The sequence below is a fragment of the Leuresthes tenuis genome, unplaced genomic scaffold (assembly GCF_036924035.1).
Source record: "Leuresthes tenuis unplaced genomic scaffold, fLeuTen1.0.hap1 SCAF_9, whole genome shotgun sequence".
Classification (NCBI taxonomy): Eukaryota; Metazoa; Chordata; class Actinopteri; order Atheriniformes; family Atherinopsidae; genus Leuresthes; species Leuresthes tenuis.
This window is the reverse complement of record NW_027325363.1, coordinates 13242897-13269114: the sequence shown is the minus strand read 5'-3', so window position 1 is coordinate 13269114 and position 26218 is coordinate 13242897. Positions and strand designations below refer to the sequence as shown.

General features: G+C 38.9%; 1 protein-coding gene across 1 annotated transcript; it reads left to right on the top strand.

The window, feature by feature from the left end:
* Positions 1 to 24635: 24635 nt before the first annotated feature.
* LOC140313736 (histone H2A-like) lies at positions 24636 to 25052 on the top strand. The gene has a single exon (XM_072391725.1). The coding sequence runs from the start codon at positions 24636 to 24638 to the stop codon at positions 25050 to 25052; it is 417 nt and encodes a 138-aa protein (XP_072247826.1).
* Positions 25053 to 26218: the final 1166 nt, after the last annotated feature.

Below are 26218 nucleotides of genomic sequence, written 5' to 3'. Positions count from 1 at the left end.
CTTTGCTCCAAAAAACACTTCTGTTCAGACAACTGATGATTTCACAGCATCTAATTCAAACCTCTTTAGCAGCGGAAAACTGTTGACTGCAGGTCACACCTGACTGCAGCTGCCAGTAAAAGACTGACTGGTCTGGAAAGGTTGCCTCATGGCCACAAACACAAAGTCTACAGACTGGCAAGATGGATTCTCTCAATATCATATTGTTGTGAATCTTGCAAATAACACAGATCATCAGAAAATCCAGCTCAGGTAAGGTTATACTTAAATTGCCCCTTCTGTCAAGGTGAGGGCAGAGGTGAGCAATTTTTGGTGCAAATTCATCACTTTCTTTGAAATTGCAAAATAGGTCATCGGCAGTGCCTGTAGATAAACTCTACCCGTGCACTTCTAATTTTTACATGACAATACTAGTTTGGATCATTTCAAGAATGCATCTATTAACACATTTTTATATGCTGTAAGACACAGTGTGACTCACAGAACAGAAATACCCCAGTGAAAGTCTCAAAAGGCACAGCTTCAAAGTATCAGCGTTTAAAATGTTGCAAACCAAGGGACCAATTCGCTCAACTGGTGGTGTGGGGCTAGCTTTCAGGGCAAGGAAATGAGAACAGTGTTTATCTACTTTTGTCATTTAGCAACACATTATTAGCACTAGTAGGGTAGGTCTGTGGTCAAGTGGCTCATATCTGTGAGCACTTGTTTGTTAGCACAATGTGAGAGTTAATTCTACTCTGTTCATCTTGTATTGTAGGCTCGTCAGTCTGTGAATGAGTGAATGATCAGGTTAACATTTACCTTGGGATCATTGCTCTGGCTCCTACAGTCAGTACCAGGAAGGGGACACTGTGACGCTGCTGACATGCAGCTCTTTGCTTTCTGTTCAGTCAAACATTGCTGCATAGAATGAATAACCACGACAAGGAGGAAACGGGATCCACTCAGAGTTTTTTCTACTATCTTAAAGCTCACTTACTACAGCTTTTTCAGATAGGAACGTGACATCACTTGTGATAGCATTTGTCTGTTTGTCTATTTCTAAAGAGTGATTTTACATATGTTCCAAATGATTTCTATGACTATGATCATATTAAAGACTCAGTTCAATGAAAGACACATCATGAGCCAAACAAGCAGTCAGAGAAATTTGTCCCAATAATGAGTCCCAATGACTGTCTCAAAAACACTGCATAAGATTAGTTATGGCTTTTCTTTTCTGAAGTTGTTTTTATTGTTGTGGAAAGCCCCGTCACAGAACCCACGTAATCTGAACCATCTGATGGGTGAACACCTCAGAGTATTTGTCCCATCTCAAGCAGTTTACTGCAGGGCCCACTGCTGTCCTGCTGTAGGAGATTCCTGTTGGATATGGGTGGTGTGACCAGTCTGCAGAACTGTTTAGGTGGGTGACAAGTGTCAAAGTTATATCCATATGAATGCCAGGACGCATGTTTTCCCAGCATATCATTGAATTGTATTATGATGAGCTAATTTATTCACTTTATATTTCGGTGTTTTTCTGTTTGTGTACATTAACATTATGATGCAGCAACATGTGGCCAATTCACTCGTTTCCCAACTTCTTCAAAATCTGTTTCCTATTTGAACATGCATGACTAAACTACTCTAATAGCCAAATGTGAAGACGGAGGAAGGACAAATTTAGCATGTTCATAGACTGAGGCATACTAAATTAGGTGTAGAGTTGCATGTCATCCATTTTAAGGCAGAAATCAATTATTTTCATGGAAAAAACTTCTAAATGTGTCATTTTGATCAACATAGATGAGTGTTTAGGAGTTTTTTAACGTCAGGTGACAACTATTAAGAATCGTTTCTGTCACTGCAGTTCTCAACGGTCTGTCAGCCATATGTTGGTGTTTCCATATGTCTGCCTCCATGCTCTCATTCTAAACTGAACACATTTTCTTAAATGTGGACAACTCCCTTCTTATCCTAACACTATAGATGCAAACCTTTATCTGTGCAGTGTGCTGCAGTTATTGACACGGTCGCGACAATTAATGTATTAAAAGACAAGAGGAGCCCCATAGATGGGCTCATAAGGGGCCCAGATGTCAGTTCAACTCAGCACAATGTTGCACATACACATTTAGTGTGAAACAGCCCCACTGCATTGCTTTTGGTTGTAAATGTTCAGAGCATGCAGCTGGAATTATCTAAACTTCCTTTCCCTGCATATTTCACCTCTCATCACCTGTCTCTAGCACACTGATGTGTGTGTGTGTGTGTGTGTGTGTGTGTGTGTGTGTGTGTGCGTGAGACGAGAAAAACAGAACAAAGAAAGTGAGGAGACAGTTGAAGATGTGCACATAGGATGAGTCATATCATATCATGTTCACAGATGGTATGTAACTTTGCTGCTCCATACAGTTCTAGCAGATAAAACTTTGGGTTTGTGCCAGTACTTTTCATCTAATGAGCTGTAACACATCATTGTTCACTTGGTGGTTGAGCAATGGCCTCTGGCCTTTTTCTTTCGTGATCCTGCTCATTCTTTCACCCACAACCCATCTCTAATTCTACTTTTCCTGACTCATATATCACTCTCCTGCTTCTCCTCCCCCTGTCTGTATGACAGATAATTAAACCTGTTTTTTATCTCACAGTTTGTCAGTCATTTGCCCATTCTCAGTTTTTGCTTGCAAACCTTTTCTTCTTCCCACCTGATCCTTCATCTCAGACACAGTTTATTAGATATCATAGTGTTCTGGGTTTTTAGAAAATAAAAAGTAATTTTCCCAGAACGCAACCATATTTAAGGTTTATATCATTCACTGGAACCAAGAGGGATGTTTATAGATCATCACACCTCAGTGAATGCCATATGTTGCCACTGACATTTCTCTTTGAGATACAATGTCTTTGCTCTTTCATCGGTGTCCTGATTATAAATCATTCCTGGTGATGCTGTAGATCATGAAGTAAAGATGTGGCGTTATTTTGTCATGTTTACACTCAGATTGAGACAAGCTGTGACCTTGACCTGGTCAACCCACTGAAACACTTTCCTTCACTTCATAAATCATACAGAGGAAAACTTCGATGTTGTGGGTGAGCATGACAAGGCAGCATGAATACATAGTCGCACTTCTCACCAGCTGTCTGTATTTATGCCTGAGATAAGCTAGATTGAAGAGCGCTCTTCACACATGACATGAAACTCATCCTTGAGGATTATTGGATGAATACAACCAACTATTTTTCTTCTTCTTTCTCATTTCTCCTCACACACTCAATGTGAATCGCCATAGAAACACACAAGGTAAGTCTTCTGGAGATACAAACCAATGAGTGAATATCATAGCTGTTTTTTTTTTTGAGAAATCAGGAAATTAGGAAATACTCATATCTATTTCATTCATTTAATTACTTTTCCTAATATATTAACATTTGGTAGTTGTAGTTACCATCTAACAACGTATTCATCTGTGCTCAACAACTCCCTAAACGTTTTTTTTTTTTATAGCAAAAATGCTATTCTTCTTCTTGCAGTCATCAAACTTTCTTAGTGAGCACCTGCCGAGACTTCACAAGAGAGTTCTCATTCATAACCAGTTTATTTACAACCCAGATGCCAGAGAAAATGTTGCTATTTTATTGTTCTAACAAAAGATACATGTGATATCCGCATTTCTCAGTCTTGGACACATAATCTCAATTTTTCTAAGCCAGAAGTCCTTGGTGTCACTCCCACTGCGTAACACAAGAATACTCTGAGAGGAAGTTTCAGGATTTTTAATGGTTGAATTTCATGGCACACCACAATGCTCTTTTCTTAGTGGTTCCAAGTAGAATTCATGCCTAAACCTAACCAAACATGACCGCATACGCAGTGTGGAACCACAATTACAGCTCGACCCGGTCATTCAATTGGACCACCACCTTTTTCCCAGTAAACATGTACAGGAGGGGATTCAAGTTATTACCTGAAGAATGTCCCATGCAGCAGCATTCAAGACATTCTGCTTCTAATTTTCACTCTTGTACAATATCTGCTCAAATCCTTTTTTTCCTCCTGTAACTCATGAAATATGGGCTGAAATTGATGGAGTCCCAAGCAAGGGGTCCCTTGCATAGTGCTTCCAACTTTGTAAATGAGTTTTTCAGGTGTGTTTCAAGCTTGTCCCCACCATCACTGAAACAATGTATAATTCTGATGAAGAGATATTAAATCCCTGCATGTTACCGCGTGCATTTGCTTGCAGTTTACTGATATCTATGAAATTTAACAGCGAACAGTATATAAACAGTATATAGTATATAGGCTTAAACAAAATTGCTCTACATTTAAAATCTTCTCTTCTTGTTAAAAAGTTACCAAAAGTAGCAAGGAGGGCACAGAAGCTGTAAAATGGGTCGAGAAAAACTGTAATGTAGTTGGACTTTGGAGCACATACCAGATATTTAGTATCTTATAACAGAAACAGTCAAATATGAGCGATGTCATTTAGGTGTGGGAGCAGCTTCCTGGTTCACCACAGTGCAGACTGATTGTTGACAGAGTTGATGTATCCAGGACTAGCCTGCCATTCTTCCCACCCACGCTGATAGAGATGAGGGGAGCCACAGATGGAGGCAGCCTGGTTGTTCCCTGGTGATCCCCTGCAGACTGACAGCCGGCTCCCTCACTGCCACAAAAATGAGAGTTAAAGCAACCACAGAGTCAACTGTGCAGCCCACCCACTGTACATATAAAAAAATATCAGGCCCGTTTTAGATTACAACCAGTAATAGTTTTTATATGAATGACAAAGTCTGGATTTGTGACACAAACGCATATGTGGACAAAATAAAGTTTAGCTAACTTGAAACTCTGTTGGCTTTTCTTCTTCCTGACAAATTCTTCTTCTTTCCCAAAGCATTTTCCATGTATTTCCTAAGGAAAGTCTTTTCTATCTGTCTGTGAGTTTGGTTATGAGGCCCAGCTATGTCGGCAGGTTTTTTTTTTTTGCTTTTTTTCCAACTGCAAAAATAAATAAAAGCCAAGATGACAGTGATATACCAACAACAGAAGATCTAGGGCATCACTTATACTACCAGGGTCAAAGACTCTTAATGGCTTCAAAACATTCCCTTCTGGACATCAGAAAACAGTTTTCAATCATTCTAACCCCTTAAGTACACTAAACTGCAGTTTGATACATATAGTGTGTCACACAATAAAATGATAGTGTCCCAAATCACTGTAGCAGATGTGAATGGATCTACCAGTTGTGTGTTGAAGCTGAGTTGGTGGTTCAGTCTGGAACACATAAAACAGATAGCGAAGGTTTTGGGTTTCGTCTCAAAGCTTCAAAGACAGGCTCAGACTGAAACTGAATCGGCAAAAATAGACCTCTGGGTCACCGAATGAAGCAGGTGCAACACCAGGAAGGTTGGCCGGAAGCAGGCAAGTCACGAGCCAGAACACTGAGGGCTGAAGTCAGGGAGGGCCACTCTGTCCATGTGTCTGTATGAGTGCATGTGTGTTTAATGTAGCAATGCAGAGATTGCATGAGGACCAGCTGTTTTCCCAAATTCAACCTTGCCAGACATTTCAAACTGAAAATGTGTGCACCAGATATTATCTTAATCAAAAGTATTTCCAGTTTAAACACTTAAAACCAAGCATATGTGCTTTTTCTTCTCCCTCTTCTTTTCCGCAGCCATTTCTTCATTTAGGGATTCTTGTCATTTCCAGCTTTCCTCCTACAATTCCCCTACAGCTTAAGGATGAAAAATTGTGTTTTTACAGGTGTCTTACGATACAGATGGAGTTGTAGCTCAAATGGAAATCGCTTTCATTCCTTTACTCCATTTTGCGATTGCAACCTCCTTTTACTGCCTCTGATTTACAGTTGTGTGAAAAAAGAGTGTGTTCTTTTTCAATTCTACAGTTTTATGTGTCAGGACATAATAAAAAAATCATCTGGTCCTTACCAGGTCTTAAAAAAAATAAAGGTCTTAAAAAGTAAATACAACCTCAGATCAACAAAAATACATGACATATCACAATTTCTTTGTTTGTTTAACAAAAATAGAGCCAAAATGCAGAAGTGCTTTGGCTTCTTGGCAGTATGCATGTATCAATGCCTGTCGTCAACATCGTTCATCCACGTATGTATACATAAAAATTACTTTCAACTACTATAAAAACCACTGGCAAGGACCATGCAACAACAGAGTGAATTTACAAGTTTGATTTAACTAATCTGGATATTGGTGGCTTGGGAGAAGAAGAGTCTGAGTGGGGGCTCCCTCTGAGGAGATCATTTACCTGAGCTGACTTGGAATCCACACCACCCAGATAATGCCTGAAAAGGATCAGAGAAGAAGGAGGAAAGGTGGGGATAAGTAGACGTAAAGGTGAATGACTGCTGGATGGGTGAATGGATGAGAGAGATGGAGCAACAGAGTGGGATTGGAAACGAAAGGTGAAGACAGGTATAAAAGAATACCAACAAATTTCCTCAACTGAAACAATTATCTTGGTTGTTTGCTCATACCTTTAGATACAAGGACAACAGCACAAGGTAAAGTACTGCCCCAACAGGTAAACAGGTAGCATTTCCACAAAAAAAGCACATGTCATTCTGAAGTATTTCCTTTAATAAGTTACAAAATCCTCATAAGGAAGTAGGAGGGATTAGGGATCTCATGGTTTTATGCATTTATGACACTTGTCAAAGACCAAAATAAGACAGCGGTGTTTTCATTTCTGAGTTACATTCAGTCAACAACACTTTACACTTTACGGAAACACTTTTTTCTCATGATGGTGGAGTTTGGACAGTATCATCGCAGTACTTGATTAAGGTTAAAATACATTATTTATCCTCATAAGACCATTTTTGCCAGTGTAAAATGATCACTTCCTGTTTGGGTTTAGCCAAAAAAATTTTCTGAGGTTAGGGCTAAAAATCTATTGTTTTTTTTTAATCAACACTACAATCACCTTCATCTACAGCCTTTTTTTTACAGTTCATATGGAGCTGCTCTCACAGTCATTGGAGGTGGTCATATGTTATAGGTCATATGTGCCTGCATGAATAAACGCCTCATTGGGATGTAGTTGGGCAGAGGACAGTCTCATACTTTTGGAGGAGTGTTTTATGCAGATCTCTGCTCCCAAATTAACAAGTTTGTTCATTAGCCAACTTTATTCGTTAGTTTGATTCACTTCCTTACAGTCTCAGGAAAAAATGAAAATTTTAGCCCATATACTCAAAAATATTTACAACACTGCATGACCATTTCATGAATTACCAGGAGGCCACATGATAGATAATCATTTCAGACTGATTTGGTTGCCAAAATATAAAATCAATACTTATTTTGCAATTAATGGGATTTATCCCAATTCATTTTTGTGTCTTAGTCAAACATGCGGGAAACTAATTTAGCGCAGGCAGAAAAATCATTCGTTAATTGAAACACCACTCAGCTCCTGTCCTCACAGTCAATCATCACTCAGATCACAAAGCCCAGACGAGTAGGAAAATAGCAGCGTAAACACATCCATCACCGATGGTAACCTGCTGATGAGCCAAGTGACAAGAATGTGCCTGTAGAGAAAAAGGAAATAAAAGGAAGAATCGAGTAAAGGACGGAGACAGAGATGGTGAGGGGAAAGACGGGAGCTGGTTGACAGCTGTTGGTCTGTTTACTTCAAGGATATCTCTCTTCTCCAGATGTTTAGCAGCACATTGTGGAAAAGGAAGACAGAGAAGAGCAGGAGGTGAAGGGACAGAATGTCAAAGGATGTGAGTGATCAGTGTTTTGGTTGCCAAGTTGGACTCATCATGATGTGGTTTATAGTTTGCACATTTAAAGTGCTACTTGGTTGGTAACTGGGAGTCAGCATTAGAATAAGCTGTTGGAAGATAACTCGAAACAAACAACAAGAAATCACATCCATGGTATGTTGTTTTTTTGAGAGAGAAGTAAATATCAAATAACAGAATCAAACTGAAATCCTGTGGAAATTATTTATAGCTCATGTCATCTTGAAGAATAATAATAAGAATGTTTTCTATTTTCTCACCCTTCACAGTGTATCTCTAATCTTGTGCTACATTTCCAGGTTTTGTGACCTGGAGATTTTTCTGACAGGGGCCTCTTTGTTTCTCATCTAGTGTGTCAAGAGTAAGAGGCTTAAACCGCATGATTGTGTTGGCTGTTAAATTCTGTGGAGTGAGATTAACTCGCGCACATCCGCTGAATCTGGGGGAGCTGTCAGTGTATTTCAATGCTGTTCATGTCTGCCACATAGCCCCCTTTTTTACAGGCAACAAGAAGGAGGAAGACAGGAAAAGCAACAGGGAAAATCAAGGAAACGAGTCCAAGCACAAAGGGGGGCCTAAAACTTATCTTATCCTACATCCAAACCATAAAATACCTGTGCAACATACTTTTGGCAGAGCTTAAGTAACAGGCAAAGAGGCAGGAGAGTGCAAAAGAAGAAGATGATTAAACTTGATGAATTATCCCTGTGGGTATTCTTCTTAAAGAAGAAAAGGCAATCTCCTGCTACCTTACCTCCATGCAAGTGTACTGGTATTAGCAGATTATTTTTCTATATTTATACAATAAATAGAGATATTATATATTATATATAACATAAAAATATTATTTATATACGTAAATAGATAGAAGTAAATAGATAAATTTGTTCAGGATTCCTTCATTGCAATTGCACATGTGTCTGAACCTGAAAGCAGGGCTGATAACAGGCATATGAATAACTCTGGCTCATCATTGAGCAATGGCGGGACATGATGCTCCTGAGATGCATTAACATAGACTGGAGCCTTTCCAACCTCCCTCCAGAAAAAGTGAGAGGAGGAAAGACAAGACCAAGACAGCAGGCCTGGCATAAAGATTAGATTAGCACTTTAAAACATCTGTGAACTCGTCCGGCCCAGACTACTGCTTCATCACAGATCTGAGCCAGATCATGCAATTTCTGCACTTCCAGTCCCCTCCCCTGCCCCCATCCAACTTTGTTGTCTCTAGTCTTGTTAGTCAAACGATTAAGGTAGTTTTACTATGTTGGTTTATGTTTATTATAACCAAAACTCTCTGATAAGCGCACGATACTGTGAGAACTTTATGTGAATAAGACTTATTGACAATATTTAGGTTTCTGTGGACGAGCTCTCTGGCCTCACAGCAAAAAACGTTCCTGGTTTGATTCCCTGCTGAGACCTTTCTGTGTGGATGTGTGGGTTTTCTCCAGGTACTCCTGCTTCCTCCCACCAACCTAAAACATGCATGTTAGGTTATTTGTGGATTTTAAATTGGCCCTAGGAGTGAGTGTGAACAGTTGTTTGATTCTGGACTGGCAACTGGTCCAGGTCCGTGGCAGCTGGGACACACACACACACACACACACCATGAATTGGATTGAGACTGTATAAAAAATGGATGAATACATTGAGCAGCTCTGTGTCACCTGAAAATGGTCCTGACTGCTTATTTGTTCAGTACTTTTGATCATGAGTCCATCACTGTTGCAGGTGTGACGTGATCCATAAAGATTACAGAAAACACCAACCTCAAGTTACGCATTTTTACTGTCATCAACACTTTCACAACAGCGTGGCCATGTAGAATGAACATACTGAAGACCAAATGATAATTATGACTGAAGAGCTCTGTTTGACTTTACTGACATTTTTTTCTTTTTCTTTAACTTTAACTTATTGTCCCACGACCATGCCCTTCTGCACTGGCAAGCTGTGTCTTTTTGTGTGAGTCTAGATTATTTATCCTGGCTGGCAAATGGACGTTACCTTCATGAATGTGGTGGGTTCCCAAGGAGACATGTCAGAGGAGCCTCGCACAGCTGGTTGTTTTTCATGTTGTGTTTTTGTAAGAGCCCAAAGACGCATTTGTACAATGCTTACTAAGGACACAAAATCAGAGAGAAGAAGAAGAATTTTGTCAAAAACATCCACATAATCAGTCTTCTTTCGTAACCACGAGTCACAAACTGCTGACCATCAGAGAAAATGTACTTTTAAGACACTTTCACATTAAGTTTTTGAGATGATCAATTCTGGTTTTAATAATGCTTAAACAGAAAAACTGATGACACATGAACCACTTGTCTTTCTGAATTTGTATGAACTTTGCATTAATGGATCAGGCTTGTATTGAGGCCCAATAAAAAAAAGCTTTCCCTTTTAGTTAAATAACCCTGAAACATAACAATGATGTTTGCAAAGCTATCCCTGTACACATAATGTTGACTTTTTGTGGATCACTATCCTTAACACCTTCCAAAAAAGTTTTTTCTTTCTTTCCTCTTTTTCATTTGATTATGAGTGTTACATTCAACGCTCACTCCAGATCATCTGTCACTGCAAGTAAAGGTGAGGGATGACATCTCTTAACTCTCTTCTCCTCGCCATTATGGCCTCACTGGAGAGGAAGCATTAGCCAGGATTGGAGGAAAAGGGAAAAGGGTTTCCTCAATTCTTTTCCCCTTTAAAAGTGAACTCGTTTCCAACAGCACCAGCTGTATCTCCAAGGGGAGGAAGGGTGGGAACAGCATGAAGACAAAGCGATGGGAAGACTGATACACACCCTCTAATCTCCACTGGTGGGCAGTTGGAGAAGCAATTATTTTGTCTGGTGATGAGGAGATGAGCTGAAACTCTTGAGGGACCAGTGGAATGCTAATTTAAAACCACAAATTTGGACTTAATTTATCCTTTAATGAACCTCAAGATATCTCCAAAAAGCTTCACTGGCACACCCAAGACTTTCACTAAACTGCCGCCATCCCCTATGAAAAAAAAAGCAAAGAGCTGTTTCTTTTAACTTGCGAGAACTGCATTATTGATAAAGTTCAGCTAAACTGGGTTTTTTTCGTCAATGTTCTCACTTGGTTGGGTTTAATTATTAAAACGTAGTTGGTTAGGATTAACATTTGCGTGATTGTGTTTAAGTCATACAATGTAATTATTTGTTTTTAGGGAAACATAGCTTGCCTTTAATCTCTTACACTCCGAACATGAGCATTTCTTTTTTCAGATTTAACAGTTGACAAAACCCGTCCTTTTTTAAAAAGATAACATGAAAATAACATGAATAATCGCTCCTACTGACTCACAAAGTCTTGATCAACTTCCCCTTTCCCTTTTCTGTTTTCAGAAAAACAGGACATAAGTACAGTGATCTATCAAACCATATACAAACGTAAATATGCTGTATTTAAGGCAAAAACATAGTTTGTATAATTCTTACAAGCTTAAAGCTCAATATTTGATATGAGCACCTTCAAAATGATCCCACACTGCTATAATAATGTAAAGGTTCCTTAGACCTGTTGCCACTGATTTGGCATTTGGCATATCTAAACCTTTTCTCCCTGTTTCCCTTCATAAAGAATGGCTTCTGACAGCCATCATTCCATGGAGACCATTTCTGATGAGGCTTCTGTGAACAATAGATGGATGAATTGAAGGTCCAGAGTCAGGTCTGGTTTTTCTTCAGGACACCGCTTTCAGATCCTGTACATCTGCTGTAGCTAGTTTTTAGGTCTGCCACTTCTTCCTTTGTCCTTCACTTCTTTATTTTTCTCATTTTTTTTCAAGTACATGATGCACACCATGTTGAGAGATTTCAAGTTCCAGCTAATATCGCTTTGGGAATCAACTTGTTGGTGCAACAATACCATTTTATATCTGTCAAACTGTGTTATCTTTGGCATTTTTGGAAGACAAATAAAAGAAAATCAGAACAAATCTGTGTCTTTGTGACAGGATGCATGTAACAAAGTGCCTTAAGATACATTTAAAACTGGTTCTTTGCTAAGGTGTGAAGACACAACATTCACCCCTCGAATAAGGTTCTTTTTTATGCTTAAACAATTCATAGGTTAAGTGGTTTACCAAAATGAATGGGGTGGAGGGAGAACATAAACAAATTCTTTGAAGGTCCTTCAGAAAACCTGGAGAACTAGGGTTAGAGTTAGGCTTCTTGAATGTAAAATATGAAGAAATGAGGAGTGGCTCAAAACATTTCCCCAATACCGTACATTACTTTGAAAATTGTGCAGGATGATGTGAAAATAAAGATTTTACTCTTCCTAACTCTTCCATGTTTACCATGTTAACAGATTGGTAAGTATGATGGCTCATAACCGGCTAAACTCAAATGTATTTGTAAAATCTCCACAACACTGAGAAAGCCTACATTATATTTTTGTGACGTCAACTACACAAAAAAAGAGAGGTTACCATGTTCGAGTACAATGTAAAGTTCTTTTGTGGTTTTTAAGTGCACATGGCACATGGGGCTGGCCAATCTAAAAATAATGTTTTTCTTGAAACATAATATTCCTCTGGGCCTGCTATATGGCTACTTTTATTTCTTTAGCAGTTGTATTTTCCCTCCCTGTTGCTAATGTCTACCCTTCACTGGTTGTACCATAACATAAACCTCACTTTAAAACAAAATCCAGCTTTTACACACATCCTCACCCTCGACCAGATGTCCAGCTGAGATCAGTGGTTAAACTGGAAGCACGTACCCTCTTTTAATAAAAACAAGCCGCCTTATGGCCCAGCAGATTCCCAAAAGTTGGTCTGAGTCAAGATCAGGTGTGTGTGTTTAACTATCTATGACTGTGTGGGGATGCTATGTACCTCACATTTGGCAGATTGCAACAACAGCTAGTAGGAAGGAAGCAGAGAGAAGCCAGCCAAGAGGCCATGGAGCATTTCCATTTGAGTGCTTATGGGACATCAACAAAGCCTGTTGTAATAATGAGTATTATAGCAGGTGTCCATATTATACTTGTTTTGAAGATCCCTGGCAATAGAATTCAGTGAAAATAATTTTAAATTTTTTACTTTACGTGAAATGGTATCATGTTTTAGTTGGAGGGAGAGCCAGACATCCTGATTGTGGTTTGGTAACAGGATAGAAACACTAAAAACATGTCCTATAAACATCCCTCACACTCCATTTGAATTCATTTATTTAGGAAGCTGTTCAGGAACTGAAGGCTGGGAGGGTTGACTCCATTAAATCACCAACAATGGTAACAGCTGCAGGAGGAAGGGTGAGTATTCATTATATCAACATATACAATCGGAAAAGTGGCGAGGATATTAAGAAAATGAGTAATCACAGAACATAATTGTGCCATTTCGAAATACTGGTGTTTATACTGGGCTGAATAAAAAGCAGAGAACTGTGGGCTGTTCAAACAGCAGTCAAGGAGAAAGTTTGAAACAGACACAGGCCCGAAATCAATTGGGAGTATAATGAATCATCACTACTAATTATATTGAAAGTTAACATTTAATTAAATAATGGCGCTATTCATTTACAAATTGAAACGATATCGACTCTTTCATCCCTCTCTTCAATTCGTAACGAATGCATCGTGCTGAGATATTTCCTTGAGACAATGTGGCCTTTCTTTCAGCAAGCTTGGGCGTTTTAAATGGTCTTGAGCAAATAAAGAACAAACATTAAACTGGTAAGTAGGTTTAGGTGTTTCTAAAAAGCACAACTTTTATGACCCTCACACAAAGCTCCCCCGTTTTTTCTTATGAATGGTGATGTCACTGTCCAGGAGGTGGTGCGTTTCTATATGCTGATGTGTTTTCTCAAACATTTTTTCTGCTCAGGAGCAGGTGTGGTATGACTTATCGTGCAAGATGTAAACTACTGTCACGTTGAACACCCAGCCTTAAGCCTGCAGTTTAGCTTGCCAAGCCCCGGCGTGGGTGTTGCTCACTGGTGGGAGTCCAGGTTTTGTTGTGTGTTGCTCTCTTTAATTTTGCCCTTTGCAGGTTCTACCTCAGGAAGCCGACCTCAACATGTGAGCTGGATCAATGGGTATAATGACTCAGAAAACAGTTATAAACAAACTGGGCGTTTTGTTTAAAATCATGAATCTCTACAATTAAAATTTAAATAGAGCAAATTGGTTTCTGTTTATGAGAGGTCCTTTAAACCGCTGTCATATCAGTGTGGGCGGAAATATACAAGCAACAATGAACAAGACAGTAAATGTTGTGCAATTTCTTTACTCCGGAATATAAAACATGTTGCTCTTACTTTTCAGAAACAACATTTCACTGATCCATTACATAAAATAAAAATGTAATACTGTTTATTTTGCACAAATAGTGGTAAACCCTGGACCAATATTTCAGATTCCAGCCAAGCTACAATTAAGCTTTTAACACTTTCTTCTTGTCTGTGTCCTGCCAGGATTGGTCTCCTCGTCCCTTTTCCAGCCTTGTTCTGGCCAAATTGTCAGCACTGTAACATGAATAGCAGCCTTGTTTGTGGCCAAAATGAGAAAACCAAGAAGTTGCGCAAGGGTGTCTGTTCCATCTTCAAAAACATACAGATGCATGCACAAAAACAAACAAAAGCCTGAAAATAGCCTTCAGCTGTCATCACAGCAGCCAGAAACCTGCAACAGGATATTTTTATAGGACAGACCTGAGACCTTACATGGAAGTTTTTCTAATTTATTTTAACTTCTGTAACTGTTGCCCCACAAGCTGCCAAACTGCAGGTAAATTTGCCAAATACTGTTAAATGACTTGATGACTGTCTACTGAATTGTCAAGTAGATTGTTTGTTTGCTTGTTTTTTAGCAAAGTAAAAAGTAAAAACTACTTCATGAAGACACGAATGAATATAACTAACATTAAAGGTGCTTTCTCAGATCTTTCTCAGTTGTCTCTTGTTCACACAGCATCAACAGCCTTACTTCGGATTGACTTTGACAGCAGTTGAACTGAATTCTGAGCCTGTTGCTTTACTTTGCTAGCAGTTTGTGATGAAAAGTTGAGAACAGTTCAACAAACACCATTAGAGAGACGTTCTCACAAAGTTTCCAAGAAACGGCATGAAGGTTGTGCAACCCTCAGCAGGACAAAACCACAACGATCTGAAGGTCAACAGCTAATTCAAATGACGCTGCACCACATAATTGGAGTAATGCAAGTTTATTTCCAATGCCCTGAACATAACTGTCATTATATACGGCATTATTTGATATAAATCTGAGGGCTTTTGAGTTTCTTATGTTGCTGAAATTGAGCAGAGTGCAACGTGGTGACTCACACTGATGCAATGCTTTAATGCTTGATAAAGATTGCTCTTCAGTTTCTCAGATCCTGGAAGTGAGGGCATTAATCCTCTGTTTTTGTTCTCACGGCCAACAATAGGACATTTTGGGTGCTTTGTTCATCCAAAGACAGTTTAGAGGGAGCCGCTTTAGTAACGACTCAATGGTGGATTGCAGCAGCCACTCCTTCTAACCAGGTTGAGGTTTGAAGGAAGCTATTTTTTTTCTTTTTGAGGGTCTGTCAAATTAGAGGGTGGCAGTTATAAGAATATGCTCCTTTATGATATCATTAAGTAACAAACTAAAGACTTTGTGGCTTTTTAAGGCTTTCTACGTGAATAAGGTTGAAACATCCTAAACGATTGCATGACAAACATAATGCAAAAAGGAAATAGAAAGCATGTTGAAAAAAAAAGAATAAAGCTGAAGCCTCTTCCAGTTTAATAAAACAGACAAGAAACATCCCAATACCAACGTTTTCTGAAATATAGATCGTGTTCGCCGCTGTAATCTGGAGTGGACAAATAAGTGGCCTTAAGGTAATAAGGTACTTATTGCATATGGAGGCTAAAATGTTATGAAAGCACTTTAAACTTGTTATGAGGGAGCAACCTGAGGACAATGTAAAAACTCCAATTTTAAAACTACAAAAAGCAGCGGATTATCATTCAGAATCGTCTTACACTAACTCTGAAAAAAATGGCAGCGGCGGCACTAACCAGTCACCTCACCTTACAAATCATAAGTCTGATCCCATGACTGACTGTCGCTACATTTCCAAACTTCAGCCATCAAGCATTAAAGCATTGCATCAGTGTGAGTCACCACGTTGCACTCTGCTCAATTTCAGCAACATAAGAAACTCAAAAGCCCTCAGATTTATATCAAACAATGTACAATAGTACATAATGACAGTTATGTTCAGGGCATTGGAAATAAACATGCATTACCTCATTTATGTTGTACAGGGTAATTTCAATTAGCTGTTGACCTTCAGATCGTTGTGGTTTTGTCCTGCTGAGGGTTGCACAACCTTCATGCCATTTCTTGGAAACTTTGTGAGAACTTCTCTTTAATGGTGTTTGTTCCTATTTAAAATAAATCCCTCACTTTTGGGGGGCTAGATAATTTCAACTCTGTGTCAGTAATTGGCACACGCTCACTCATGCGAAACAGCTGATGACTGATCTGGTAAAAGCATTAAACAATGGTCCATCAATATTCTTTGACGGATTTTTTTCAAATCTGTTTTTTCACATGGTTCATTTTAATTTTTCTGGGTGTAATCCTTCTTTTTCTTTTCCATTTGAAAGTAACTGTATATTACTGTTATGCTTGTTGGTCGCCGTCAGTCTCGTATATATGTCAGTTTAAACTGACCTCACAAAAGAAATAATGGCTCTGATCAGCACCATGTTGTCAGTTATCAATCACTTTAAAAAGATTAAAGTGGAACACTGAGGGTCTGTTGGCTGCAGCATGTGACACGTTTTCCACTTTCTTACTCATGTCAGATTTATAATAGAACAGCCTTACAGTACTCGCGAAACATTAAAAAAAATAGTAATACAGAAATCCCCCTCTGACATCATGGATGGAGGCGGGCACAGATGACTCAGTGGATTGGACTCACATGCCTGTCAGTGCCATCAGGTGTGGTTATGGCCAATGCCCTTGGACACTAATTTCATAGCTTCCTACAGAGAGCGAGCGCAGACTGTGGAAATGTAGTTGCTACTGTTAGGTCACAATTATATTAAGTATAATTTAGCATTTGAGATCAAATTAGAAATGTTTTTGTGTGAAACAAACTAATTAGATTGAATCTTATATGTTTATGCTAGCAAAAACAAACCAAAAGTTCCTGAGTGACAACCTTGGTATTATTACTGACGAAAGCGAAATTCTGAGAGGCCTCCAGCTGTGAAATATACAGATTTTATTGGTGAACTGAGTTGTGCAGATTGTCTTGTAAAAAAGGTGATATTGTCTGGGAAACAGTTATTGCACATACAATTTTTGTAACCAAATCCAGAAAGCATTATTATCCAGTGAACGGTAACCTCAATGGCAAAGGTCCATCTCTGTCTTTCCATCTTTTTCCATGTCTGTCAGCCCCCATAAGGTGGGAACGTGATCAGTCAGAGGGGCAGGAGGAACCATTGCCAGGATCGCCACTTCCTACATGGAGGTTCTCAGGGAAGCGGGAGGGCTGGGAACAGGAAACTCCAATAAACACATCACAGACAGACGGAAATGAATATTTAAAGAAATAAAGTGTGTGAATGCCTCTGTGTGTGTGTGTGTGTGCGCGCGCATCTGTGTGTGTCAGTGTGTGTGGTTTGGCATTGGATGATGAGGCACCAAGGGTGCAAGGAGGAGAGAGAAAGTACAGGAAAAGAATTACATTTTTAAAAAAAAGTTATACAGTGGAGAATAAAAATGACAGCGAGCCAAAACAAGTTATGGCTGAGAAAAAAAAAGAGGCAGAAAGGAAAGAGAGAAAACAGATGGAGGAATTAAAAGCAGGGAGAAATGGGAGTTTTGCACAGGTGGGATGGACGGATGGGTGGTTGGGTGGACGATGGAAAATCTTTTTTCCTTTGTTCTTCCCCCTTCCTCTAATGACGTGGCGGTAGATTTGCAGTGACTGTCTTCTTCTGGTCAATCCCCACATGCAGGTGCTCAGAGCCAGATCAAATCCTGCCCCAATTTTATATGTCCCAAAATCCATCCTGTGTTTTCTGAATGTTTGAAATGGGAAAGGTTTTTTTTTTGGGAAACCTGTATGGACATATGGTAGCCATAACCACTGGTTTAGGACCCCAGAAGGATGTAAGATGATGCAAATGACGAACAGAACTTGGAGAGGTTTTGTCTTTTTTCTGTCCCATGCTGCAGCAAAGCAGGTTTGGGTTTACCTGCTTTTCTGTAGCATGAAGCACATGAGCTGTTTATTAGGTCCCTTTATTCCATCACCTGATATATTCTCAGAGTGAAATTTGTCGTGTGAGTCTTTTCTTTGTTTTTTTGTTTTTTTTGTTTTTCTTACTGGTTGATTACTGTTCTGTTCAGTCATCTTATATGATAACACATTGCTTTTAAAATCATGCCATAATAGAGCATTTATATCAGTATAGTATTTTGATATTGTTTACATTTAAGTTGCCTTTATGTACACAGTGAGCCATTTCACAATCAATTTCCTCTGTGACTGTTTTTATGTGTATTACTTTAATTTTGCTTTCATATGCTGTAAACTAATCATTGTTCTGTATTGATCATTCTAATCTTTAAAATAACTGTTTTATAATAAATGCAGTGAGGTAAATCAAGGTTTTCCCACTTGCAGTGACTTTTCACACTGACTGTGCCACAGCTCATGGTGATGGATGGCTCTCCTCAGTAAAAGCAGGCAGGCATTTCACTGAAGTGAAGACTATATTTTCACCAAAATCTAAGACTAAATAAATCCAAGATAAGCAGAAAGCAGGGGTCAGTTCGAATAGTCTATTTTGTTTGGGAACGCTCCTAACTGAGTGAAATGACATGGAAGTATCTGAGCAGCAGCCAAGACAAAAGCTGTTTGAATTCCCAAAATGCTAAGGAAAGGCGCTCCAATGCTTCCTTTAAGATCTCCTTTTGCATTGGCTACACTGGACCATCCTTTATGAGAGAAAGGAGATAACCCTGTCCCATAATACCCTGTGGCCACAACTTTTATAGCAACACTTGATTTTTTTTCTGTGTTTAACTGTGATTAACGTGGACAAGAAGATGAGTATGAGCAGCCAATATTATATTTCACTTTTTAAGGTACGAACTTTGATCATAAAATAATATTCCATATTATCTCTAAGATGATATATAGGAAACGATGTAACTGGGTAATAAGATTTTGACCGACCTTAACCCTGAGACATTTTCCACGAGGCTCATTTTTGTGACTATTCGACCAGACTCCAAGGCTAACTCAGAAAAAGGGAAAAAACCAAGCAAATGAAACAAGAATACAGGACATATTATAAAGATCCAATTGGAGCTAAACCAAGCTATCATGGAAAACCTGTAATCAGAATGATAAAGTAACAGAACCAAAAACCCGAAGAGACCATGACAGACTGAGTCTCCCTGGTGGTTTTGGGCTATTAACACTGGCCAGAATCAGCAGCCTCACAGGTTGTGAACTAGAACAGCTCGTATTTGTCAAGATGTGTCTCGTCTATGTGTGTTTTGCGGACTTGGAGGAGGGATCGTAGATTACTCTGTGATAGCTGATGCAGATCTCTGTATTCATTAGTCAGCTGAACAGTACAGACATTATCATGTCACAGCTGACCTTTGACCATCTGGATATGAAGCGTCATTCGAGATATTTGTGTGAAATTGTCCCATGCAAATTTAAAGGTTACCTTTGGAAATGCAGTTTTCAACATTGGGTTTTCACTGCCTTCTCTAGCATCATAATTATGAATGAACACAGAGTTAAGTTTTATCTTTATGACAACAAAAAAGTAAAAAGAGTGTCAACAATGTGAAAAACATAACAAGAAACATGTCCTCAGAGAAATGCACAAGGCTTTATACACTGACAACTGTATGTTGCCTAATACCACAAGACTTATCTCCATTTTTTTCTTACATCCCAGTGGTGCTGTGATATATCTGGAGCTGGCCTGTACATCAGGTCAGAGCAGCTGTCCAAAGAATTCCAGCTGCAGTTCTGCTTATTCATTATTCGTTTTTTCACCTAAAAACCCACCGAACTATCTTAAAGTCTTTAATCTTTGATAATAATTAAATAATCTGTGACACACTAGTGTAATTTCTTTCTCTTTTTTTGACATTTTGATAAAATAATTATATCTTCAAATGTGAAAAAGCTTGAAACTCACACTTTGTTTCTTTTTTTCTTGCTTCACTGGATGCAGATTGAACAGAACTGACTGGCAGAATGTAGGTTCCCGCATCCCACCCCCCCTTTGCTTTGTTGTTTTTTTTAATAAGTTGCTTCATAACAATTAGTGTTATATGTAATAACACTTGCATAACACTTATTTCACTCCGGAAATAACTTTGTCTCTCAAAGCAGTTTCTCTTTTATTTAATGGGAGTGAGCCCAGACTGTTGCTGAAGCAGTCATGGAAAATCAATCACAGCCTCACAGACATTTTTCTCAGGAGGCGACAGACTTGAAGATGTTGGGACCTCAGCACACCCGGCTTCCCTGCATGTCCATAAGGTTTCATAATTAAAGTGGGTCCACTCACTGTCACGTTACTGTGGACACCTCACATTAATTGACTCTTTATTAACTTCAAATTGTTAGAGGGAAAGTCAAATGCAGCACCTTTCCTCTATACTTTCAAGGTTCATTATGGTGCCAGTGTTTCTGTCATTTGAGAAATTATAAATGGAAGGAAAGTGGTGGCAGATGATTAGCCATTTGTCTGTTGAAATTAGTAAACAGTGTTAATGAAAATTCATAAATTTTTGGTCATTATACCCATGGAAATTTGCTACAATTCAAACATCCACCCCACTTTTAGCACGTGTCAAAGCATATACATAATCATATAAGTGCTTCTGCACATATGACAAAAGTCAGTGACCCTTGGAGTTTGCAGTGTAAGGTTAATTACTTTCCGAAGATCAGGCACAATCTCCTCTAGGCTGTTGCTGACATCTCCATAAAGCTGAGAATAGGACAAAAACAAGATGTCAAAGTAACAGCACAATCCTCCTGAAAGCCACGTCGAAAGATTTATTGCTCTTCTGGGAATAGAGGAAGAGGCCTCCATGTGTCAGCTAAAGAAAGTGTGACTGCCTTAACTATTTACTTGAGCATGTGCCCGGTGGAAAGACAAAAAAAAAAAACACGTGTGAAGTCAGTAATCAGTGTGAAATGTGAAAAATACAAAGAAATTTCGTTAGGAGCTTTGGTGTCTGGTTTTGCCTTCAATATCTGTGTTCAGTGGTATGTTTGGCTCATTTCTAAGCTTCCTCTGTGGCTCCTTTCATCTCATCTCTTCTCCCGTCAGCAGGCTGCAAACTTCAGTGTTAGTAGCTACTGTTGCTAATAAATACAGAAGGCATTCAGCCTTTATCCAGACTGAGATCCTCAAAGGAACTGCAGAAAAACAAATGGCTTGCCTCAATGATGACATCTGACATGAAGAAAAAAAACTGCAGCTTACAGTCGTATTCACTGATCTGGTCTCAGCTGAGCGCAAATAAATTTTGTTAGGAAACAGTTCAATGTGCGCGCTGGCATGAAACTGCACACTTGCAAGTCAGGCTGCAGAGATATGTACTGGTAAGTTACAGCTTGTGAGTCCAGTCCTGTCCTCCTCTTGTGAAAAGGATGTTGAGAGGTTAAACAAAATCACATCCAATCTGTCCAAGGACGACCTGCATCGAAGGTCCCTGCTTAATTTGTCTTCCCGCTGCTCTGCAACTGGCTTTTTGCCACACTTTAAAGTGAACACGAACAGTCAAAATGTCTCTTTCTCTTTCACTTCTTCATCTCTCAGTCAGTACATGGGGGCAGAAGGCAAATGGTGCAGAGGATGAAGCCAGTTGCCTCCAATTTTGGCAGTGAGGATACAGACAATGACTAGCCACCCAGTATTTTATTAAAGTGCCCATATTGTGCAGATTTCTGGGTTTATGATTTTATTCCACGGGTTTTTTAAAACCGGCTGACATACTTTGATGTTAACAAAATACAGAATTTCTGTCAAACTTTACATTTCTGTCTTACATCTTGTTAAAATCGTTATGAAATGCTCCCATGAGACTCTATCTCTGTAAGCCCAGTTAGCTCTAAGTGGGCTGAAATAAACCAGACTGATTATTGGACCTATGTCACCTTCATAGTATTTATTTCTAAGATGATGGCGTAGCCGTCTGAAACCCCTTTTCGATTAAAGTAGTTCCAGTGCCTAATTTGAGACCAGTTCTTTCTTTTTCAACAGCCAAAGCACTGACCCAGGGGCCAGGAAACCAGAACCAGATCTCATATCTCAAAGGAACTTTTCTGGCTAAGTTAAAGAAACTTTGTGTTCAAACTCCAGAACAAACTGGGTTACAGAGACTAGCAGACTAACCAAAATCTTGTGACCACCCTATTAAAAACATGCCGTGCCAGAGTTGAGTTCTGTCAGGTTAATCCAAAAGACAATAACTTCAACACTGGCATGATGTCAAAGTAGCAATGGAAGAAAATGTGTTCATTCTTCCAATCATTTTCCTACTATTTAATGTTTTAATGTCACCAGTTGACTCGTATTCATCATTCTCAACCTAATTCATACAGTGTTTGCCCTAGATTTATAAACATACACTGACCATATTTAAACACCACTTTACCAGGAAAACTGTGACAAACAATATTATCTGTGGAAATTAATTGTTTATCTGCACTGTGGCCCTCTACAGAAACTGTTTAATGATTTAATTGTATTGTTTTGGGGTTCTGGGGCATATAGTAATTTATTGAGCCATTTACAAAGAAATTTCCAATTTTTCTGACTATTCTGAAAACCTTGCTCCATTTCTCATGTATGCATGTGCATCTTCTCTTTTTACTCAACTGTTAATCGGTTTTTCACTTTGGGAGAAAAGCAATGTGTGGGGTGAGAGAAAGGTGAGAGTACTGAGGAAAACGTAGTGCAGGGCAGGGTTTGATCTTGCAATCTTCTGCTTGATGGTTGTTGGTTCAATGCATCCATCAAGTCACTTTTGTCCGTATCTGAAAGCATTTTTACCCTCATCAATGTGTCAGTTGTCGACATCACTACGTTTGGAGCGCCACTATTTCATCGTGTCAGAACAGGGGTGGAATCGTCATCAGTAGCAGGCTTTGTGGTGAAATTTAAACATGTAATGCCATGGACCAATTTAGGTATTTCATTACTTGTCATGAGATCCCATCTGACATAAAGACAGAAAATTTGCTTGCTCTTCAGTTTCTCCGATCCTGGAAGTGAGGGCATTAATCCTCTGTTTTTGTTCTCACAGCCAACAATATGACATTTTGGGTGCTTTGTTCATCCAAAGATAGTTTAGAGGGAGCAGCTTTAATAACGATTTAATGGCAGATAACAGGTAACTCCCTTTGATACTGCTTTTGGACTTTGTGGCTTTTTTAGGTTTTCTACGTAAATAAGGTTGAAACACCCTAAACAATTGCATGACAAATATAATGCAGAAAGGAAATAGAAAGCATGTTGAAAAAAAAATAAAGCTGAGGCCTCTTCCAGTTTAATAAAACAGACAAGAAACATCCCAATACCAACGTTTTCTGAAATATAGATCGTGTTCGCCGCTGTAATCTGGAGTGGACAAATAAGTGGCCTTGAAGCTGAAAAAGGCACTTATTACTTATTGCATATGGAGGCTAAAAATGTTATGAAAGCACTTTAAACTTGTTATGAGGGGGCAACCTGAGGACAATGTAAAAACTCCAATTTGAAAACTCTACAAAAAGCAGCAGATTATCATTCAGAACCGTCTTACACTAACTCTGAAAAAAATGGCCCATGAAGATTAGATTACAGTCTTTGAAACCTTTAAACCTTAGTCATCCCTATTTATTACTATCTATTTCTGAGAGTGTTGTATAGGAACAGCTATAATACTGAATTGTATACGCAGTCATGGGAGATGAGTCATTAGTGCTCCAAGCAGTTAGTTCATAAGCACATCAGGCACTGCAAGCACCAAACATAAATAGAAGGCTCACGACATCACTAAACATAGATTTATAAGTGAACCATTATTAAGAAAGCCATACAAGGTTAGAAAAAATAATAAAGACAGATGGCCACAGGATACGTGTAAAATCTTAGGTCTGTGCTGCCATCTGCTGTTGATGCTGTTTTATGCAACCAGCGCTTGCCTTAAAATCAATCTCCAGTTCATCAACCAACTGTTGATATAGAAGTGAGTGGTGTGTCTTCTGAGAATAAGTGATTGAGAGTGAAATGTCAAATGGAAACAAAAACATGATAATAACTTGAACAGAATCAGAGATAGAATAGAAATCAAGTGCAAGCACCTACACAGTCCATTTGCATCAGTTGCGTTACAGCACTGCCGTTCATACATACAGTTGTTGCTTTTATTGTATTTGTCTTAAGTTTTAATCATTCAAGACTTCGAGTTTAAAGCTTAGGTTGAAATTGTCACTTTTTCCTTTAACGCCTCTTACGCCTTAACGCCTCAGCAGTGGAGCCAGGTGTCATTAATCAACCAATCGCTGCCTGAATCAAATAAAAGCAGTTTTCTCTGTTTTCATTCACAGTTCATGCTTGAGTGGAGGTGTGAAATACTTGTGAGTATTTTTTTTTAATTGTTATTATTTCTAAAGCGCTCACCACATTGGATGAATGGCTTCATTTAGTTATTTTTGTATTTCAATCTTTCAAGACTTGATAATGAACTGTATTAGCTTGATTTAACTCAATGGAACTTATTTAAGTCTCTTTTTTTTTTTCCTTTTAAACTTAAGTTAACAATGTCTGGCCGGGGGAAGAAAGCTGCACCCAAACAGAAATCTACAGTGTCCCGCTCCTCCAGAGCGGGGATCACCTTCCCGGTCGGCCGCATTCACAGGCTGCTCAGGAAGGGCAACTATGCTCAGCGAATTGGCAACGGTGCTGCGGTGTACCTCTCGGCTGTCCTCGAATACCTCTGCGCTGAAGTCCTGGAGCTGGCTGGAAATGCCAGCCGTGACAACAAAAAGCATCGTATTGCTCCACGCCACATCTTGTTGGCTGTGAGGAATGATGAGGAGCTTAATGGGCTGCTGGCAGGCGTCACAATCTCAGAGGGCGGCGTGATCCCTAACATCCAGGCAAGCCTGCTACCAAAGAAGACCAAGACTCCGAAGGAAGACAGCTCTCCTAAAGATGTCCAGTCTCAAGAGTTTTAATTGTGAATGCAAAATTTTATAACTTTAACATTAAAGTATTAATTAATTAAAAAGCACTTTTATATATATATTCCTCTTCTTGGGGTGACATATTTGTAGCAAGATGGCGTGAATCTTTCTGAATGCAAGTCGATCAAGTTTTCTATGTCCTGCACCCAAGGAAGCTTCAGTCAATAAATATGTTAACTCTTGGTTGCTGCATTGCTCCCTTGACGCAAGTCTAAAGATGGGTTTTACCAAACTCTTTAGCAATGGTGATGTCAAGGGTTGAACTTGTACTTTAAATGGGCTCCCAAGTATGTCCTGGACTTCATTGACTCCTGAAGTGGCTGGTGCAGTCTCTTCAGCTCCCACTGAAACCTTCTCCCCTTTTATGGAATGTTGAAATGATGTCTGTGCTTGAGTTCGTTGGTCCAGCATTCCTTTAAAACCATGGTTGTATCTTCAAAGCGTGATTAAATGTGAAACTTCAATGTATTCTAAACTACTCGTTGACTTGTGACTTTCTCTAAATGTAACTGTTAGAAGTATTCAAACAGCCAGCTTCACATAAAATTGGTATCCTACATGTAAGGGTAATCTAGTTTCAGCTTTTTGTAAAGGCTGAAATTGTTTTTTTTCCCTCCAATATTTTGCTCTTGTATATCTTATAATACAATGGCCTATTCTAATTATATAAACATTCTAAGGCGCTGACTACATGTATTTAAATGCATCCCAACAATTGGGTCGCTTGTATTGACCCAACTTTTTAATAGTTTACGTGATGAGAGGAACAACTAAGCAAAACCCTTAAATGGTCTTATGGACTTCTATTTGAAAGTTTGCACTATCCAATTATCAACATTAGAACAGTGACTCATAAAATAAAGCTGTTACAATATATGGTATGTGTGCAGCATACACATTTACTGTGAATACATACGTTTCCTGAAACGTGTGTACACACATGCAATCATACCAGAAAATTGACATATGGATGCTCTAGGGGGCATTTGTATGCTATATGACGATATGAGATGGATCCAAAAAAACTAGGTGAGTTACATTAATTATTTCTAGGCAAAATGTTTTATTTTATAAAATAAGATATAGACTACTTGGGATTTTTAATCTCAAGTATCCCAAGTGATGATATATAAATTTAGCACCGCCTTATATTCAAT